Source organism: Papio anubis, chromosome X, assembly GCF_008728515.1.
Source record: "Papio anubis isolate 15944 chromosome X, Panubis1.0, whole genome shotgun sequence".
NCBI lineage: Eukaryota > Metazoa > Chordata > Mammalia > Primates > Cercopithecidae > Papio > Papio anubis.
Genome location: NC_044996.1, coordinates 49,575,761 through 49,591,527, shown reverse-complemented (window position 1 = coordinate 49,591,527; position 15,767 = coordinate 49,575,761). Strand labels below are relative to the sequence as shown.

At 42.2% G+C, this 15,767-nt stretch overlaps 2 protein-coding genes across 4 annotated transcripts in view; one reads left to right on the top strand and one right to left on the bottom strand.

Annotated features, from left to right (window-relative positions):
* SLC25A53 (solute carrier family 25 member 53) overlaps positions 1-738 on the bottom strand; it is a 62,764-nt gene extending 62,026 nt beyond the window's left edge. Inside the window, exon 1 of one of the 2 annotated variants that reach the window (XR_004180639.1) lies at positions 582-734. The gene's annotated coding sequence lies outside the window, so the exon portion shown is untranslated. Of the gene's footprint in view, positions 1-581 lie in introns of both variants that reach the window. The other variant, XM_031660648.1, reaches the window with a different exon arrangement.
* A 9,525-nt stretch (positions 739-10,263) lies between these two features.
* Positions 10,264-15,767, top strand: part of FAM199X (family with sequence similarity 199, X-linked) — a 30,036-nt gene continuing 24,532 nt past the window's right edge. Inside the window, exon 1 of one of the 2 annotated variants that reach the window (XM_003918077.4) lies at positions 10,264-10,787. In XM_003918077.4, coding sequence (XP_003918126.2) covers positions 10,591-10,787 — 197 coding nt within the window. In that variant the 5' untranslated portion in view covers positions 10,264-10,590. The remainder of the gene's footprint in view (positions 10,788-15,767) is intronic. The other variant, XM_021932491.2, reaches the window with a different exon arrangement.

Genomic DNA, 15,767 nt, shown 5'->3' with positions numbered 1-15,767 from the left:
TTTCACAACACAGGATCTCTGTCTCCTTGTATTGTAATAGCCTGTCTCCAAATGCAGATAGCAACCGGCAGGCTGTAAATGTCGAGGGAAAAGCCTAATTCCTTTCCTCATCCGGAGCCTCTAGTGCAGTACCCAGCACAGAGCAGGTACCTGGTATTTTGGTAAGGGAATCAATCAACGCATCAATAGCGGAATCTGAAACCAGCGACCCAGATCTTTCCATAAAATCATCCTGCCGAGATGGGATTCAGATGTATTGGTGCCCTGTAGACAACACGTTTTCGCCCTGATTTTATCCTCCATTCATCTGTCCGCCCCCACCCCCCATAGACCTCGCCTGTCCCCAGCCAAAAATAGTAAGATTCACACATTTCAGTGTCAACACACACAACACAGTTGACACGCCCCTTAATCCTACAGCTACGCAATCAATTCTCGCCGCCGGGTCCGTCCTCTTGTCAGTTCCTCCGACTCCTCATCCCCTCGCAACTTCCGATCCCCTATCACTTCCATTCCCGTTTGCCTACTCGGCTGGAAGCAGGATGTGTCTACGCCTTCAGCCCATAAGAAGTGCTACAAACCTCCGCCTCGCTCGCTTTCATGACGGCGACCCACGGCCCCTGTCCTGTGGCCTCGGAGAGCAGCGGCAGTCGCAGTTACCGGACTCTCGCCCATCCACCGCCCTCCCTTAAGCGACGCACAACGGAGCTCCCACAATCCTCTTTGCTTCCGCTCTCGCCATCCGCCCTGCGCTCAGCCGCCCCCTCTTCGCTCCCGCCCCGCCCCGCCCCGCCTCGACATTAACCCCTTTGCTGCCACGTCCGTTGGCTGGTCTGTGTGGGAGAGCCAGGCGACTAATCTGGTAAAGAGACCAAAAGACACAGGTAAAAAGACCTAAAAGACTTAGTCATCTGTTGGAACATTTCCCCAGTTTGTTTTTAAGTTGGCTTGCAAGCTTATCAATCATTATTAAACAGGAGCTTAACTTACTTAGGTGAACAGTTCACGATGACGCCTTCAAGCTGCTAGACCAACCCAAACTCCGAATTTGCAGTTTCTGACCTTTCACCTTGAACCTGTGCCCTTTCTACCCTCCATTCTCCATCTCCTTTTGGTTCTTGTCTGACTCTTTAACTGAGTATGTAAAGAGCACAGACTTTGAAACCTGAGTTCCCGCGTTCGAATTCCCACTGTACCACTATCTAACCATGGCATCTTGGGCAAGTGATTCAAGCATGCTATTCCTTGGCTTTCTCATCTGTAGAATGGGTATAATAATAGTACTTGCCTCCAGAGTTGCAGTTAAAATATTAAAATTTCACATGTGAGGAACACCTAGAACATTGCCTGTCATGGAGTTAAGCAGTATATTGAAATATAAATTATGATTGAATTTGATCTCACCTAAGACCTCTGGCTAATAAATAATAAATGATAATAATCATTTCACCTGGGATAGAGGGGATTGCCCTGTTCTCTCCAGGCTGAGGCAGTAATACCTGATTCTAGGGACTGCTGATATGGAAATTACTACCACTCTGGTTGGAGTCAGAAGAGTATATTAAAGAGTCTCTTTGTATTGTCCTAAAATAAGCAAAACCCAACATTTGCAGTTCCATGGACCATGCACTATAAGTGCTTTAAACCCATTTTGTTGTTATTGCTTCATCCTCACAATAACCCTTTGCTGGTTGTTAAGTGTATTACCCTTTCCTGTCCTCTTCGTCTGCTTAAAGCAGCTAAGAAAACTCAGATTAGTCACATTGCATATAAATCAATAACTTGCCCACGGTCACAGAGCTAATAACAAATAGAGCCAAGACTTAAACTCAGATACATTCAGATGTGTCCTAGTATCTCTCAAATATCACCGAGAAAAAAAGCCACCATAAATTCTTTTCAAGTGCTCTCTCTCCCCCGATTCCCCACCCCAAGAGTTGCTCAATGCCCATACAGGAAGACTAGGTTCACTTCAGAAGCAGAAGGGCAGACCCCAGTAAGGCAAAGATCTCTCCCTTGAAGGCTGGCAGCCAAAGAGGTGACTATACTAGGAATTGGCATAAACAGCTCACTCATTGCCCTCCACTGTGCCACACAGGCCCTGTTACTGCCTATAGTACTGAAGACTACTGAGGATAAAGGTATAGGGCCTTCACTTCATCCCACCATTCTGTAAAGCTTGGATATTAACGAAGATCTTGCTTATTTTAGGACAGTACAATGAGACTCTTTAACATACTCATCTGACTCCACCTAGAGTGGTAGTAGTAATTTCCATATCAGCAGTCCCTAGAGTCAGGAATTACTGCCTCAGCCTGGAGAGAACAGGGCCATCCCCTCTGTCCCAGGTTAAAACAGAATAGGAATTCCCTCTGTTCCTTCAGAGTGTATGGTACTCAGGATGTTGTTATTCTTGCTCCACACCCACCCACTCTCACTTCCCAACTTATCATCAGGTGGTCCACAGTGGTTTTTTCAGGGGAAGGATTGGTGATGGTGAAGGGACTGAAGGAGAAGGTAAATCGCCAGGTTTGCTGAAGGTAAATGAAGCACTGCTTTGTCCCTACCTCTGTACCTCTTTTGTAGCTCCCTGACCTTATTTCTCATTTGGCATTTCAGAACCCATCACTCCACACCTAGGAAACCCTCTTGGGTTTGAATTGCAGGCAAATCATCTTGTCTTTTATTTTCTCCCCCGACACCCAACAGTAGCACACATGTCTGGACTTGGCCAAATTTAAAAACAAAAATAACAGGTAGGATGGAAAAACTTTTTACTTAATTTTCTCCATTATTTCTAGCTGTCAAACTATTAGAAAATGTCAGTGTAAGGGGTAGAGCTGTGAGAAGTCGAGTTCCAGAGGCCAGGAAAGAGAAAAATCCTGATGCAAAGCAAAAGTGTTGGCAGAGGAAAGACAAGCTGACAAGAGTGTCTCTAGGGTCGGTAGAAATAAACAAATGGTGGAAATTGGTGAGTGGGTCTCATACACAAAGAAACCTTTCCCTTTCAGCTCCTTTCACCCTACACACCATATCCCCATTCCAGAGACTTCCACTGCCTTAAATTCTCCTAACCAACCCAGTTCTTTCCTTGCTGGGCATCTTGCCCTAATGGCAGAATTCACCACCAGCTGCTACTGCTAAGCAAACTGGGTAGTTGAGGGGAGAGGATGTTTGTAAACCCAATGTTAGAAAGGGAGATGTGTTCCTAGCATCCCTAGTTGTACTCGTAGCATATTTTTAGAAGCAGTGTTCTACGTACATAATTTAAGTGTTCAGGTTCTGCAGTGCTTTCTTCAGTATGTTTCAGTTATTTGTTTCTTAAGAACTGTTCTGGGATCCTAACATATATATGACAGTGTTTCTATGTCATAGTGTTTTACACAGCTGGTGACCAGTTCAGGCCCCCTTTACAAGGCAGATAGATCCATCCCCCAGCTGCTGTGGGTATTAGCTGATAAATACAGCTGCTTCCTTCTCTGCAGAACTGCACTCTGCAGAAGAGGTTCATTGCCTGGGAGATTGCTGTTTAATACCCCCAACCCCTACACACACAACCCTGCAGCCAAAAGCAATGACTGACTGATGATGAGGGTACAAGGTACCTTGCCTCAAGGTTGACCAATTCTATGGTGCAAATCCTACTCCAGAGCTCCTCCTGGGATTAGGCTAGAGCTCGTTTCCAGTGAGTTTAGGTTTTTTCCCTTAGCCATATCCTGCTTCTCTCGCTCCCCTGCTGCTGAGAGCACTCGCTCTAAATCACTTGCACAAGAATCATGCCCCACCTCTGGCTCTGCTTCTAGGGAACCCTAATACTCATGCTCAGCTCATGTTTATCAGAGGATCATGTAAAGAAGTCCCTCTGTAGACCCTCTGTTGTAGGCAGAGCCATCATACCCATCTCTGGGGAAGTCAGGAGTGAGTTAAGATGTAACTGGATAAGACCCCTCAAGTCAAACTTGAACATCTGTCCTAACTCAGATTAAAATGAGATCTGCCCTATTCCTGAAATCTACTGTCTTGGTGACACCAGCAGACTACATTCTATCAAATTAGAAATGAAGATTGTTTGTGCTTCATTGTGGAAAAATGTTTTTATTAAAAATAGTTATGTGGCATTTGTTAAAATTTTAGTTAGGTCACAATTATTTTGTGATAGATACTGCTATAATAGCATGAATCTTAAATTTATCAGCTGTTGGTTGCTATATGTCTGTTGAGTGTAAACTCTGTGTTATCAGAGATGATCAAAGAATGAGCCCAAGGTTAGATACCTGATAAGGATGCTCCGATTAGTCTAGAAGTGTTAAAAAAAAAAAAAAAAAAAGAAACAACGACCAGATTACCAGCTTGCAAATAATAAAACATATCCTAATTTAATAATTCTTCTATGACTCAGAAGACATACTGAATCATCTTTACAAACCTCAATCATAATATTGTAAAAGTGTACAAGTACTGGTTAAGAGTAATGTTCAGATTGAAAAAAAAGTTCAGGTTGAAAATGACCAGATTGTTAAAATATATATTTGCAAGGAGGAAAATTTCAAAACATCTAGCATCTCCTCCAAAATATATATCCTATTATTTACATAGTACATAATGTATAGTCACTGATTCTAATCTCACTTGACTAAGTCCATTCCTCTAGCTACAATAAAAGAACCAAGATAATAATTTTCTTTGGGATTACCTAGTTCTGAATATATTTTAATACATTCCTTTTGCTATGACCTCTTGTAATTGGTTCCTTTTATTATTTTTATTTACATATATTATATATCATAATTTATTTTAATTCCTTTTTTGCTGTATGGAAGCAAATATATGATCATCTTCCTCTCCAAAAAATCAGATTATGGAGGGTCTTTTCAGTGGTTACTTTTGGCAGCTAAAACAAACATTTTCCTAAGAAAATATCATTAAACTAAAAATTCATGCTGATCTGAGAAATGTTGGTTGTTTCTGAAAAGCCCTTTCTACATTAGTCAAATAAATTATAATATTTATAAGTCTCATGGAATGTTTTAGTTGTGTACAAGATTTTCATTAAAGCATAGGAAAGAATATCATAGCTACTTGCTTAACACACATATACATCAAAGAGGAGATATGACTTTCCTAACTTATCTGTAACAGTGGTTAAACAAAGGTTTGGTAAGAGCAATTAAAGAATGGTGAATTACCCCATTCATTAAAAATTTTAAAGTACTTAAAATTAGACTGGATAGAATTTTACAGGGGAGCAATATATCATATTTTTTTTAAAAAAAAAGAAGAAGAAAGAGGCTGGGCGCAGTGGCTCACCCCTATACAATTTGGGAGGCTGAGGCGGGTAGATCACGAGGTTAGGAGTTTGAGACAAGTCTGATCAACATGGTGAAACCCCATCTCTACTAAGAATACAAAAATTAGCCAGGCGTGGTGGTGCACACCTGTAATCCCAGCTACTCAGGAGGCTGAGGCAGGAGAGTCGCTTGAACCCAGGAGGTGGAGGTTGCAGGTTGCAGTGAGCCAAGATCGTGGCACTGCACTCCAGCCTGGGCAACAGAGCAGACAGAGCATGACTCTGTCTCAAAAAACAAAAAAAAAAAAAAGAAGAGAAAAGAAAAGAAGAAGAAGAAGAAAATTATACGAGGACAAATGTAAAAATGTTATAATCATCCCCCTGGTTGTTATTTCTCAAAAATTTTTTTGCCATCAACCCTTAAGGGTGTGAACAAAAGTTCTCTGAAAAAGAATTTGGAGGAAAGACACTTTATTTCACTGAACAGTTTGCAAACAGGTTTGAGATGAAGGTGTGTTCCAGACAACAAAAAGAGTGTTTAGGTTTAATTGCAAAAGTTCACACCCAAGTTCCCAATCACATCCATTTATGCAAATGAAGGATAAAACTTGCTTAGTTCTGATTGGTGGAAGCAGCTGAGCCCCAGTTGGTTGATATGGCTGAACTCTGATTGGTTGATACAGCTGAGTTCTAAAAGTCCCAAAGTTAAAAAGGTGGAGGTTTTTTGGGAACTCAGAGTGGGTGTATGACCTCTAGTCAGCAAATGGCTGTTTGGCTCTCTATTTTAAATTTAGGCCATTAGCATTTCGGGATTCATCTTGAAGGATTGGTTCTTTCAGGTTCACATTTGTTCACAAGGGTTTCTATGATTGTATATGATTGATATCACACCATTTATTATCAAAAACGTTTTCTAAGTCTATCATGTATCTTTCAGAATTCACCAGTTTCACCACAGAAACGATCCACAATTTCAGTGTTACAATGTTTCGTCTAAATTGCCCATCTTTTGCTGGCCTACTCTTCTAAAAGCCCAGGCCAAATGTCACTCACTGTAAAGCCCTCACTAATCTTCTTTCTCCCAAGCCAAACTCATCCTTTCCTTAAATGTCCACTGATCTTTGACAAAGGAGCAAGGGCAATACAATGGAGGAAAGATAGTCTTTTCAATAAATAATGTAGGAGCTTCTGGACATCCACGTGCAAAAAGAATTGATCTAATTCTTAACATCCTTTACAGAACTTCCTGAAAGACCTACCACCTCTTCAATGGAAAGCATCAACAGTTTGCCCCCTACAATTCTCTGAATTTCTCACCTCAAAATCCTCATCTTGCTTCTTCCACCAATCCTGGATTATTGTAAAATGATTCTTACCCAATCTTAATCAAGACCCCACATTGAAATACCCACCTTAAATCAAACTGCCAATTCTTAATAAATTCTGCCCAGACATTCCCCTCTGAAACATTGCCAAAGTTTGTGGAAGCTGAGGTTTTCCTTGCCAAAATACATAAGAAATTCAAGCTTTGTTTTATCAGCAGGTTTTGTTGGTGATATTTGACTCAGCTAAATACACAAACACACACACACACACACACACACACACACACTTTGAGCTCATCAATCACATGAAAAAATTATAAGGGTTAGATTACCTTATCTAATTATAAAGGTTAGATAAGGGTCAAGTCCAGTGTATTTCTGTCCAATGGTAAACAAAATGATAAAAGTTAGTTGACAATTCTCGATACCACTCAGTCTCTCCTGCAGCCATCAGCTCTCTGGTAGGTAAATCATGCATCTGAAGACTTCAAGGCAGATTACCCCAGGGTTTGCTCTCAGGCTCAGATCTTCAGAGAAAATAAGGAACTACTGTACCTACCCACATTTTCAGAGAAACAGAAATTAGGAAGGATGTTGGAGAATGGAAGGGAGAGATGAATTGGGTAAATCCATTGAGGTGAAGTACACCCAAGGGACAAATCAAATCGAAGTGAGACAAGAAGGCAGGATGCCCAACAGTCATCAACTCCAATGATTACAAACTTGGTTAAGATGTATTAATACATTATTACCATATATTTAAGTAAACATTATACATACAGTGCACAAACTCTATGTACTGCTATCCATATCTATGTCAGTATTTCTCACTGATAAATATATGCAGGGACCTCTTCTTTTTTTTTTTTTTCTGAGACGGAGTCTCGCTCTGTTGCCCAGACTCACTGCAACCTCCACCTGCCAGGTTCAAGCGACGCTTCTATCTCAGCCTCCAAAGTAGCTGGGACTACAGGCGTGCACCACCACACCCAGCTAATTTTTGTGTTTTTAGTAAAGATGGGGTTACACCATGTTGGCCAGGCTGGTCTCGAACTCCTGACCTCAGGTAATCTGCCTGCCTCGACTTCCCAAAGTGCTGGGATTACAGGCATGAGCCACCATACCCGGCCTAGGACCTCTGTTTTGTTTTTTTTTTTTTTAATTATCTCACACCCAAACATTTCTGTAAATTCTTTTTATAATATTTCTTAAATGTAAGCAAACACTAAGTATAAACTGCATGTTCATAAAGCTGTTGTACAAATGTAACACCAAAGGAAATTTACAAATTGTGCACAAACTTTTTTACAAAGTCAGTGTAATGTGGTATATATGATGAAACAAAACTGCCCTAGAAACGTGAACATACTACTGACTGGCAAGCATATGCTCTTGGCCTTCAGAATGCTTGTAAGTATGTCTTGGGGTTGACTCCACTTTTCCATCACTTTCTTCTTTTCAGACTACTGCAACCCTTCATTTGTATAGGAAGATGCCAAGTATGAGGTTCACCTCGTTTGTCTTCTCACTAGATCATGACAATTAAAGTAGTATTACCTTATGCTAATTCATTGTGAAAATAAACTCAAATACATGTCCTAATCATGTGACAGCAGTTAGTTATGTGGTCATACAGATATTTCAGAATATGCTTAAAATCAAACACAAAAGTAAAACACATACTTGTAGAAACCTCACATACTCTATCATTAGACTCCAGTTTAAAAAACACCCACCTCTTATAGTATGTGTAAAAGGTATATATATTTAAATTAGACCGCCAGGCGCAGTGGCTCCACCTGTAATCCCAGCACTTTAGGAGGCTGAGGCGGGTGGATCACTTGAGGTCAGGAGTTTGAGACCAGGCTGGCAAACATGGCAAAACCCCATCTTTACTAAAAATACAAAAATTAGCCAGGTGTCATGGCACATGCCTATAATCCCAGCTACTCGGGAGGCTGAGGCAGGAGAATGGCTTGAACCTGGGAGGTGGAGGTTGCAGTTAGCCAAGATCACACCAATGCACTCCAGTCTGACTGACAGAGCAAGACTCCGTCTCAAAAAATATATAAAATAAAATAAAATAAATTACACTATTTCGTTAGCTTCTTATTAACAGCTCTTATTAACAGTACTTATTAACCTGAGTACCTACATTGTCATGCAGCACTTGACTCTTGTTTCATTTGGCTAATCAAGTCTCTTGTTTGTGGGGACCAAGCCATGGCCCAATCAGCCTCATTGGCCTCAGACCCCTGGGGATTGGTGCATTAGGGACCATAGAACAAACCATCATCAGCCTCACTTCCAGAAGTTTAAATTGGTCAGCCTCATTAGATATTAATGAATGATTCATTTTGAAAGCCACATACACAATGCAACATACCTTCTTGCAATCTCAATGAAAGAAAGCAGGCATGCTCAACAGTCAAACAAGTAACTGAAGCAAGATAATGTATACATTTTAAAGGCACGTTGGAAAAGCGGAGCTGTTTTCACTATAAGTTGCATTGGTAGGGCAAGGCACAGAGTTTAATACTGAATGGGGCTTGTTTTAGTGACAACCCCCACTTCTCTTGCCCTCTTTCTCTTCTTCCTCCTGCCTTCTTTCATCTTTCCCCTCCTTTCCACCTATTTTAGTTCTATGCTTTCCTGAAGGATCAGTGTAGTTTTTTCATAAATACAGTTAATGCAAAGAATTGCTTTTATTGAAAAATTATGCTTATATGAAAATGTGCTTCCTTTTATAAAATAGTATTAGGTAGTTTTAAAGATTGTCTTCTTTGGGCAAAGTAAATTAGCAATCTTGGAGTTTCCTCTGAATATATATTTTTTAAATTTTATGCATCCAAGAACAGGAACCACTTGTCCAGAATACAGAGAAGAGAGATGAGATAAAGAGCAAAGTACAGTATATGACACCTAACAAGTTGATTCAAGTTGAACAAGTTAAGCTCCATAATATATTTTCTACGGGAGAGAGGGGGCAAATTAGCAGGAGTGCCTAGGTCTCCTTTGGGAGTCAGGGAAGGCTTCACAGAGGAGATAACGTTTGAGCTGGAGTTTGAAGGATTAGCAGGGGAGAAATGGCAGGGCATTCCAAGCAGAGTGCCTACGAGCAAAAGGCGCAAAGCACAAAAGAGTACAACGTGTCCAGCAGCTCTGAGTAGGCGAGTGGCTGCAGCGTAGTGTTCTTGGAGTTAGGTGATCAAGGGTGACGGACGAAGGGACTATTTTTTCCTGCTTGGAAGATTTCTCCTACAGCTCATTGCACGGTGCTGGGCACACATTGCAGGAGCTCAATAAATACTTGTTGAATTGGGACAGGGTGATCGAGTGCGCTGGGAACCAGGGCATCTGGATGCTTTCTCACGCACCCGCAGTGTGACCTTGGCCAAGTCCCTTTTCTGAGACTGCGGTTCCTGCTTAGTAATCAAGTGCGAGTGAGAAAGCGGAGGAGGAGGTTGGCCAGAGGCGCCGAGCCCTTCTAGCGGCCTGAATCCCTGATTTGATGAGTAGAGGGCGGGGCGGGCCGCTCGGGGCCGCGGCAGGCGGAGGTTCAGTTCCTCCTCCGGTCCAGCAGGGGGCACGGGGAGTGGCTTCCCGCCGCCCTTCCCCTCCTGGCGGGCGCCGGGCAGACTGCTGCAGTCACTAGCATTGAGCGCAGTGGGCGGGGCGGGCCTGGCCGGGCCGGGCGGCGGCGCTGCGCTGACGGGCTGAGTCGGGCGGCGGCGGCAGCTGCAGAGGCTACCTAGGCGCTAACTGGGTGGCCGGTGGGCTGCTGTGGCCTCGAGCAGCCTCTTCGCGCGGCCCCGCACCCCGCAAGTAGCAGCGGGCCGCGACGCCCAGCCTGCCAGTGAGCTGCGGCGGGCACACCCCGGAGCGGCGGCGACTGCGGACAGGTTAGAGTGGGGGCAGGGGCGGGCGCGGGAGCAGCCCAGGGCCAGAGAGGGAGCCCGAGCCAGGCAATATCCAACCATGTCCGACGAGGCCTCGGCCATCACTTCCTACGAGAAGTTTCTAACCCCCGAGGAACCCTTCCCACTCCTGGGACCTCCTCGCGGGGTGGGCACCTGCCCCAGCGAGGAGCCGGGCTGCCTGGACATCAGCGACTTCGGCTGCCAGCTGTCCTCCTGCCATCGCACCGACCCGCTCCACCGCTTCCACACCAACAGGTACGAACTGCACCTGAGGGCAGGGGTGGATTTTCCACCTCTGGTCGCCCCCTTGCTCCTGGTCCTTCGTCCCGGGCTGCGCTTCCAGTCGCACCCTCCCCCACCTGCCTTTGACCAGCACTCATTCCCGGGCTCCTTCCCTGCCCCCCCTCCCTATTTTCACCCCTGCCCTCCGATTTTCCTTTCGACCGGCGTTTTACTCTCTTTTCCTCATTCATATTCTGGCTATAGCGACTCCTCCCTTCCCTACCTTCTTCCTCCCTCGCTTCCCTTCCCTCCCCCCATCTGTACCCTACGAATCCCAAACCCCCACCCTTGATTTTTAGATACGCCCCTGTTTCCATCCATCTGCAAAAGTTTAACCCCTTCCATTTCCGGTACGCTGTAGAGGAATTTGGATGACTGAAGATCAATCCATAGATCTTTTGAAAAGTGGCGTTGAAAGATGGCACGTTTAAAGCTAGAAGCTTAATTTTCCCTATTTTTAACCTATCTCACAGTCCTGTTCCCCCCCCCCCCCCCCCCCCCCCTCCCCCCTTTTTTTTTTTTTTTAGTTGAGCGCTAGGAAACTAGTCGATTATTTCTTTTTTTTCCCCCCTCCTTTATTAACTGTTTGCCTTAGCGCTTTGGGCTCAGCCAAACTGGGTAAGCTTAAATCTGGAAGATTCCTTCATATGACATATCCCTTGGTTTGCTTCCCCTTTGAAGGGACAGAGTAAGGCTTAGGATGGACTGACTTACACAAATTTATTCAGAGGGTGTATCTCCTCCTAACTGATTTCGGTAGAAGGTAGTGTTCTGGAGACTTCTCTCATGCAAGCATTTACATGTTAGATCAAATCTTGGGGGTGGGGGGATTTGAAGACGTCCTAGATATAGCCTCAACTTTTAATATAGGTGGATATTTGAGATATGTATACAAAGGGCTGGGGGTGTGTGTGGATAAGGCTCTAGGAGAGGGGTTCAGCTATGGAAAATACTGGAGATAAATTAAGAAATTTAGTTCTGACTTCTGATTCAAATTTATGATGTGAGTTTGATCAAATTCTTTCATATTTTAATGTCTTTAGCATATTTCTCCCCTCCCTTCCCTTAAATCAGTCTGTAGATTGAATGAGCTTCTACCAGGTACAAGGAATGTGTAAAAGATGTTTCTTACATAAATGAAAGTTATAGTCTATGGGAACAAGGTGTTATAGTTAAATAATCAGAATATCAGTATAACACATCTCAAAAGGAAGTGGCAGTAAATTTATTATGAGTACTCTAAATCATCATTGCAAAAACTGAAGAAACAGGCCCAGAAAGAAAAGATTGAGTTCAAGGTCGTAAAACCTAGTCAAGCAAATCCAAGACTATTCCTTTGAAGCCAATGATTAAACCTGGAACAGAACTAATCGATCCCGTGTTACAAATAGAACTTACGGTTTCCTAGACCAACTCACAGAACCCTATTTAACCCCTGATGTCACTGTAATGTGAATGTAACGTATTCATGAAATCAGGTATGCTTAGGGTTATTTATGTTGGAAAATAATATAAAAGAATACCTTTGTACATATTTGGCATTTAAGTTTTGCAGCCTTGGAGCAAGTCACATACCCAGGAAAGTTAAATGATTTCAGAATGATCCTGCTGGATGATGAGGGCAAGGGAGTGAGGGCAGAGGCTGTGGGTAAGTACTGCCAAAACTGGGTGGAGGTGATGGGGAGTGAAGTTATGAGAATAATATGTTTCTTACAACTTTTTCTGTTCCTCCTCCTCCTCCCCATTTTTTCCCTGTGTTTTCTTCCCCTAAAAGACTTTGGTGAGGTCAGGACTTTTTTTCAATGGGGCAGTGAGGAGGGGAGAAGGAGGTTCTTTGCAAGCCCCAGTTTTTCCAAGTCAAACATTTTTCCTAGTTACTGCCTGCTCTTTTTTTTTTTTTTTTCAACGTCCCTCTCCTACCCTACTTTTCACAAGGCTTGGCATGGTGGCAGGGGTTCTAATGCTCTGTATCCTTTTCAGCAGAGAGTAGGGGAAGCAAAATTAGCAATATTCACAGCACATGATGTTTCTGCCCTAGGCTACCTTGCCTTTTAAATCTATTATCCTTCTGGAATGTTCTGCCTTCTTACCCCTCCTCAAGATGGTGCTTGAGAGGACCATAGGCTTCCAGCCATTTCTTTTCAGGAAGAAGCACACAGCTAAATCATATATTGGGCAAAGTTTAGGGAGTTCTTTTATTTTGGAGTGGTATGTGTCACTTTTTCCCTTCACATCACGTCATTTGCCAATTCAGGCAACAACCCAAAAATCAGATTTCAAATAGTTGTAGGCTGAAATTCTGCCTTGGGTTTAGTCATTGTAAAACAAATTTCATTGGAAGTAGGAAGCTTGTTAATTGGTAGATATTTGACTTAACCTTTATTTTGCTTCCTTCTTGATACCTGATAAGAAAAATGTGGAGATTTAAAAAATAATGCCCTTGATAAGGACTTTATGATTATGACAGTTTGTGCCTACTCATTTACTGGATTCTGGGCTATATTTGCAATTTTCATTAACAAAGACAGTCACAGCACTGAGGTTGAATGGATGCAATATTCAGATTTTTTTTTTTAAGACAGAGTCTCACTCTGTCACCCAGGCTGGAGTGCAGTTGCACAATCTTGGCTTAGGGCAACCTCTGCCTCTTGGGTTCAAGCGATTCTCCTGCCTCAGCCTCCCGAGTAGCTGGGACTGTAGGCGCATACCACTATGCCTGGCTAATTTTTATATTTTCAGTAGGGACAGGGTTTCACCATGTTGGCCAGGCTGATCTTGAACTCCAGACCTCAGGTGGTCCACCCACGTCGGCCTCCCAAAGTGCTGGGATTACAGGTGTGAGCCACCGCGCCCGGCCCAATATTCAGATTAAAGTCATTTGTGGCGTAGGTTGGTATGTCACTGGTCTAGGTTCAGTAGAAAATACATTACGTGGACACAGCCAGTTTCCTAATCATTCATACCTTAAGACTTACATGGATTGGTCTAGAATTTTAGGAAAATAGAATAAATTTCAGTAAGCCAAAAAAGTGAATGAATTTTTTAAAAATGTGAAATGTCAGTGTGGAACATATGTAGTGTTTAAGACATTTTCTTTCGTTTGGGGGGCAGTGATTTTCTGATGTAAATGGGAGCTTTCTCTTAGCACTTCCAAACTGTCGCATAAATCAGTTACTCAGTTATGTGATTTTAGAGCTCCATTTTCAATCACCATTAACCAGAAAAACCTAAAGACTATTGTGTGCCTTTGGTAACACCCATAGTTTTCCTATCTAGATACAGAATTAGAGGTGCAGAAGAGCTGTGGGTTGCAGGTGGGAGAACCATGTTGGAGAAATTTGGTTTGGGGACTTGCTGAGACAAGTCGAAAATGGGGGTTAGGATTTGGAGAAATATCCAGGCTAGAAATACAGATTTGGGAGTAATCAGTAGAAATCCGTGACGTGATAGAAGTAGAACTACAGGTTACAAAGGTTGAGAAAGTGGAAGCTTTTCAATACATTTAGCAGGGAAGGAAAGGAGAAGGGGAGATGTGAGAATTTGAAAGGGAAGTAAAGGTTTCTTTCTTTCTTTTTTTTTTTTAACCTCGTTTAGTTTTTCTTTTCCAAGAATAGAGATGTTACCTCCTTAGAAGCAGGCCACAGGAAAGGGAGAAATTGAAAATATAAAAGAAGATGGGATGAGAGATAGAGATGATGAACTCAGAAGTGCAAATGGGATCATTAGCCTTAGAAATGACACAGAGTGTTTTTTACTTCCAAGGCAATAAAGAGGGTGGGAAAGATGGGTAATGAACCGAACATGATTGAGATAGCGAGGAGGAAAGTAGGGAACTTAAGTGGGTAGAAGAAGGGGTTGTATATTCTCTAACTTGGAACCTTGGTGGTCTGTTGGACTCCAGAATAGCAGCAGAGGTCAGGTTGGCTATATGGGGATTCTGACAGAGAGTCAGTGGTGAATACAAGTACTGATAGGGCACTGTCCCCTAAGAATGAATGTATAGCATAGACTTCAAATGACCTTCATCAGCTTGACAGGACTTTATGTGCTCATTGGCTGGATTCTTATCTTCAGAAGTGGCAATCAGGTCCACCTGAGAGAAAAGGGGACTGCAGAGGAATGTATACATTGTGCACATACTTTTCTTAATTTTAATTCTTAATTTTAACATTTAAATGGCTATTTACCAAAATACTATTGAAAGTCCTTAGTCTGTATATTCTTGCTGAAACACCTTGCAGAGAAATATTCTTGGCTTTATTTTTTTGTAAATTAAAATTTGGGCAGCAAGCCTAGTTATTGAGTTAAACACTGTGTTTCACTGGAATTCTTTTCAACATCTTTCACGATTTTGAAGAAAGTCTCCTTTGAGAGTAATATTATGGTTATAGCTAGAATCGAAGTGTTAGGTAGCTTTCTCTTAGTGGAATAAAATGTAAGGGCTTGTAAATTTGAATAGTTTAGTGCTGAGCACACAATGGACATTCATTACAAGTTTGAAACTGACAGAACAGTCTAAAAGAATCATACTTAAATTTTTATTTAAAAACTTATTACAGAAAACTGAGGGCATATAAAAAACTGTAGACCACTCATGATCCATTTCCCCAAAGGTAACAACTATCAACATTTTAATGATGTTTCTTTTAATGTTTCTATGTACATATATAATTTTTAAAAATCAGGATCAGGCTGTATATACAGTTTGTGACCTGCATATTTGCACTTACATTGTTGGGTGTTTTCCTTTTGAATAGTCTGAAAATATGATTTTTAGTGATTATAAAAATACCATTCAGATATATCATTTAATCCCTATATTTTAGGGGCATTTGTTTTCCCTTTTGGACTATTACAAATAGTATTGTTTGAACATATTTGTATACACATCTTTTTTCCAAATTTCTATTTGGGGAAGGGAACACAATTCCTAGAAGAGGAATTACTAATTCC